We start from the raw sequence: 5619 nt of genomic DNA, 5'->3' as shown, positions 1-5619 counted from the left end.
GAGAAGAGCAGGTTCATACTGAGCACTTGTAACAGATGAGTGGATGTGTGACGTAGGTATCCCGGGATGTGTGACGAAGGTATCCCGGGAAGCTTTGCGCTCCCATTCATTCTCAATCACCAATTAGGGGGCAGTGCTGCACACTTTTTTTTTATTTTAAAATAGGTTGTCTACTCTTTTAGGTAAAGTGAAATTTCTGAGTATTATTTAATTAGTCTGCTTTGTAAAATAAAAAATAAATAATGTTATTTTGTATGTAATGGTGTAAACCCCCCCCACAACAATCCCCTCCAATCCTCACACATTCATCCCGCACACAACACTCGCAGGACAAGCCCCCGCCGCCACGTGCTACACAGAGCGGGCTTCCTCGCAGCGTAGGGGGAGTGGCCAGGCGGGACCGCGCACGCACAGAGCACTTTATAAGGACCATTGCGTGCGCGCCCCCGCCACACGAACCGCGCGGGTTCAGGCTCTTTGTGAAGAGGAGGCGGCACCGACGACATTACCGGATACCGGCACCATGGCAGACGATAAGCCTAAGGTATTGTATGGGGATTGCAGGAGAGGCAGACTAGGAGTTGTGGGGGTGGTTGCAGCCATGAAGACAGGGCTGGAATATATTGGCGGTCGGAGCTGGGACAGAGGCCTGGGTAGGGTGCGGGGTGTGCTGAGACCGAGCGAGCCTCGTGCGGTGATCGGGGAATTCGGTACAGAACTATAACCCTTCAGGTCGGTGACTGAGGCTGTGCCCGGACCTCCTTCTATCAGATCATGTGACCCTAGGTAGGTAGCAAAGCCCAGCAATGGCCATTGTACCTATAAAGCAATGGAGGCTAAGCAGCATTCCTGCTTTGTGATTGTGCAGGCTCTAGAAGTGCCTGCAGGGAGCAGAAGGTTTGGGCTGGGACGTTTGTATAGATGTAACAACAAAAAGCATTGTAGACTGCAGCCCTTCCCCTCAGTACATCACACAAGGCTTCATTCAATATTAAAAATCATCAATTTAAAGATCTATTTAAAGGAAATGTCCCCTTCATTGCTCCTATCCCCTCTGTGCATTGCTTAGGTTTGTTGTGTTTATTGCATGCATTCTGCATTGATGAACTGGGTGCCATTTATTACTAATGGGACCTCAAATGCTCTAGCAGCTCTGTGCATGGTTATACACTGATATAGAGCCCGTCATGATATATAGATATATGGGGGTGCATGGGGTTACCAATCCATAGGTGGAGAGCACCCAACTCCTCATCATCAGTCCTCATTGTGTGCCTCAGGACATGGCTGCTCATCAGGAAATGTCCCATCGCTCCGTGTGTGGGCTGTATGGCTCGTCCATAGAAGTACACGGGCCCACGGAAGATGTTCATAACATGTCTGCACGCCTGGCTGCACAGTTTCGTTATAATATTTGTTGCAATAGCACAGCCCATGTATTTGTGTGCAGCTGCACGCTACAGCGTATGGTAGAGCTTTAACATACATTGGAACCCTGCTGTGTGCAGCTTTTTGGGATGCCTGGTCCCCTGCTGTGTGCAGCTTTTTGGGATGCCTGGTCCCCTGCTGTGTGCAGCTTTTTGGGATGGCTGTGCGCAGCTTCTGGGGGTGTCGGTTCCCAGATGTGATTAACAGTATTGTAACATTTTGTAATTACTGCACATTTGCCAGGAAATACTTTATCCCTGGCTTCTGGCAGGCATGCCTAGGAATAGATGACATCAGTTGATCATCTGGGATGCTGGAAGCCCTTAGCACAGGGCCTGCTTTTTTAAACTCTGCACTGTCATGTTTTGCTAGAGCTACTTTTCCTCCCCCCACAAGTCAAAAGGAATGCAGAAGCAGCTCACTGGGATGCTAAAAGCATATTCAAATCAAATTAAATGCTTCCAAAGGCTAGCTGGATTTTCTGGTCTACAAAGGTAGGGACAGTACTGTTTGCTGGATGGTTCCATAACTTGGATTTATGATGTCACGTTTGCAAAACTTTAATTAAAGCAAACCTGGGCATTAATGGCCGCCTACCCCAACACCGCATGCTGACCTTTTCCTGTGCTAATTGTCCTAGCACAATTGCCTCTTATAAAATGGCATAGATACTTCTGGCTGTGGTCACCTAGCAGCCACAAGCCTAAGTGATATGATCATGCACAATTGATGCTTTGCTGTCTATGCTTGTGTTACTAAGAATATATTACACTGTTGTGCATGGTCATACAGTAGATGGACCCACCTCTTCACAATGCCTGTGCAAGTGCATTTATTGAATTTGGGACCAATGGCATAGATCGACAAAATAAACAACCATCCCATTAAGCAGAGTTTTAAAGTAAGGGGGGACAGTACTATTGTTTGTGTGCAAGACATGAAATGTAATCCTTAATTATATTGATGTTGCAGGAAGGTGTTAAGACTGAGAACAATGACCACATCAACTTGAAAGTGGCTGGACAAGATGGATCAGTTGTGCAGTTTAAAATCAAAAGGCATACACCGCTCAATAAGCTTATGAAGGCTTATTGTGAACGTCAGGTAAGCATGGCATTTTTCTTCTTTAGTTTAAACATGTGCTGTAAGGTATGACAGATTGCGACAATAGGAAACTAATGGTATGGGCAACAAAGTTTGTGTATTCTATAAAAATGACACAGAGTCCCACAACAAGCAGTTTAGAACTTTTTCTAACAATATTCTAATAAGAATGAAGCTGTAAGGAAGAAGGAGGACTGGTTCTGGGCTGGTGCTTGATAATAATACACCTTTGGTGTTTTATTATGTTCACCCACAGCATAGCTTCATGGCCAAAGAACCACTTAGGGGAAAAAAACTCTTTAGTAAAAGTTCAGTTTGTGCTTCAGTCATCTGAAATTTATATACCCTAATACTAGATGTAATTTACAACCTACTATACTATTTATACTATTAGTTAAATCTGTATACAAGGAAAGAAAGAAGATACCAAACTGTATCACAGAGGATCATATACGTAATTGGATTTTAACTACCTAAACAGCCCTTTAAGAGCCAGTTGGATAAATCAAAGCTGCATTGTACATATAAATGTGCATTAACATCTATATTTGTGGGTTCAGCATTCGTGATATAGCTTTAATATGATGCACTAATTTCTTTTTTTCTGATCAAATGTAGGGCTTGTCAATGAGGCAAATTAGGTTCCGGTTTGATGGTCAGCCAATAAATGAGACGGACACACCAGCACAGGTAACTATGATTTTTATTAAACTGGATTTATATAGCTCCAACATATTATGCAGTACTGTACATTAAATAGGGGTATGGCATATTTGTCTTGAATACAAATGTTTGTCACCCTTGCATTGGGAATTTGCTAGAAGGTTCACAAAGTGAAGAAAGCCAGCTGAGAGCAAACTATCGGAAATACAATGATCAGTGTGTGGGGATATTTTGGATTTTTGTTGATGTGTGGTCTGTAAATACACCAATCATATTTAGAGGCAAGCTAATATATCTTTTACATGCAAATGTTTGTAACATCGCCCACACATTCAAGCATGTTGCACAGAGAAGGGTATCAATATGTTAAGTACTATCTTGGAAAACGTTGTAAACTCCAGTTTTTAATTGTTCTGACTTGATGCTTTTGTTTTTGTAGTTGGAAATGGAAGATGAAGATACAATTGACGTGTTCCAGCAGCAGACGGGAGGAAAGTTCTAGAACAACCTAAATGCCCAGCTGCTCACCCACTGCCTCCACTTCAACATGTTCATCTCCATCACTCTTCCCGTACTGTACATAAATATAGGTTGAATGTGTGTTATTTAGGGAATGTTTTTTTTTTTTTTCTCTCTACTGCCCCCTTCCCTCCATCTTCTGCTTTGTCCCTTTTGAAAGAAAACCAGCCACAGCTGGGTTTATGCAAGAATCCAAACTGGCTTGATTATAATTCTGCAAGCTTGATGGATCTAAACTTTACCTCCCTGCGAAGTTCACCCGGATCGTGCTTTGAATTATGATTTGGCCTGAAGAGGCCCCCTGATGTTAAATTTTTGCCCTACCAGCTATATGGACCTGTGCTGATAACACTGGCTGTCCTGTAGTTCCAACTGTATTGCCCAGAGCCTTGTAGTTCACATTCCTTCTAACTAGGGTTCTAGTATGTTATCCCGCTGCCTTGGAAAGGGATGCCTTGTTTTGTTAGCCAAGGTCATACAGCAGACATCAGAGTTCAGGGAGCCTCTGTTGAAGGGTGACCAGTCCTTTGAAATTAAAGTATGCTAAATATGGGTGCAAACATATATCTTTTACCTTTGTGATATGACTGAACATTTTGATTTTTGCATAGACCTGACTAGTAAGCAGTGGCCCATTGTAGTATACAAAAAATTGCCACCTCTGGCACAGGCCTGTCGGAACAAAATATGTTGCAAATCGGGCTGTCGATTCATATTTGTTTTCAGATCATTCCATTGAAATTTAGTAATTCCGACCTCTGGGAAGAGCGAGGCACAGGATTGTATGTTCCAATATTTGCTTGGAGGACGTATAAAGCATTGATAATGCTACATAATCTTCAGTTCAGTAAAAGTCATTCTCTTCCACAGACCACAACTTGATGGTGTTCTCTCTCTCTCCCCATCCCTTCCCCTTGTTCTTTTTTTTGGACCAAGAAAACCTGAAATGGTGGGTTGCTTTGCACTGTTAATTGTGATTCAGAACTTTATTATACTTTCACCTTATTCCAGTAAATTATTTCCTTTACCATTTTACTCATCCAGAGGAATTGAGTAATGTGAGAAAACAAGTACAAGATGCGACACCTCTCCGTTACAACTGAGGCCAATCGCTCTTCAGTCCAGGTTCTGTCATATTTAAGGGAGCAAGCCCACCTCTCGGTTGAGTTTATTTTTTATTGTGAAACCGAAACAATTTTATAACTTTTTGTATGTAGCTGTTACATGTAGCTGGGTGAATAATTAGGAAAGATGTAAAAAGATTTAAAAAAATTTTAGGTAGACTTTTTTCTCTTCTGACATCTTGTTGTTTAAATCTTGTTTAAAATAAATGACTTTACTACTTTTGTTGGTGAACAGAGATATGAATGTTCTTAGAAAATCAGCAGCGTTGAAGGATAACTAAACCCAAGAACAGAAATGTTATGTATGGCAATATACTGCTCGTCAGGGTGACTGCATTTCACAATAATAACATTTTTTTTATTATTTTTTATTTTCACAATGAACCAAATTGACAAATACATTGGTGTATAATAATAAATTGTCAACAGCAAACAACAAAAATAAACAAACCACAAAATGAAGAATCTATCCAATATACAAATAGTAGTATAAAAGTCTTTAAGACAATATAATAATGTAACTATTGGCAAATCTGGATTTATATTAAAATCTTTTTTGTAACAAAAGTGAAGATAGCACACTAACCGCTTTTAAAGTGGACCTAAACTTACATTTTCAGCGTGTGGTATGGATTATATGTTCCCAGGTTATTCTGATTTGTCTGGTTTTTACTTTTGTTTGAGCTGCTCCCCATCCCATTGAAGAGAGACTGACATAATCAAAGGAATGGGGAAAGCACTCTTTCTGCAAATCAAGAAGAGCAGTGGGAGTGGTTTAGAC

General features: G+C 41.3%; 1 protein-coding gene across 1 annotated transcript; it reads left to right on the top strand.

Annotated features, from left to right (window-relative positions):
• Nucleotides 1-399: 399 nt before the first annotated feature.
• Nucleotides 400-5060, top strand: SUMO2 (small ubiquitin like modifier 2). The gene is made up of 4 exons (XM_072403833.1): nucleotides 400-544; nucleotides 2401-2532; nucleotides 3151-3222; nucleotides 3635-5060. The coding sequence occupies exons 1-4, from the start codon at nucleotides 524-526 to the stop codon at nucleotides 3695-3697; spliced, it is 288 nt and encodes a 95-aa protein (XP_072259934.1). The 5' UTR covers nucleotides 400-523; the 3' UTR covers nucleotides 3698-5060.
• The last annotated feature ends 559 nt before the right edge of the window (nucleotides 5061-5619 follow it).

The sequence above is a fragment of the Pyxicephalus adspersus genome, chromosome 3 (genome assembly GCF_032062135.1).
Source record: "Pyxicephalus adspersus chromosome 3, UCB_Pads_2.0, whole genome shotgun sequence".
Lineage (NCBI taxonomy): Eukaryota > Metazoa > Chordata > Amphibia > Anura > Pyxicephalidae > Pyxicephalus > Pyxicephalus adspersus.
Note: the sequence above shows the minus strand (reverse complement) of the source record. Positions and strands in the feature narration are given on the sequence as shown.

What these genes read in the sequence shown, in the direction of transcription:
- SUMO2 (XM_072403833.1), top strand. Translation starts at nt 524, where the DNA reads ATGGCAGACGATAAGCCTAAG. An exon ending in TGGCAGACGATAAGCCTAAG is followed by an intron (nt 545 to 2,400) that starts GTATTGTATGGG and finishes TTGATGTTGCAG; the next exon opens with GAAGGTGTTAAGACTGAGAA. An exon ending in AGGCTTATTGTGAACGTCAG is followed by an intron (nt 2,533 to 3,150) that starts GTAAGCATGGCA and finishes GATCAAATGTAG; the next exon opens with GGCTTGTCAATGAGGCAAAT.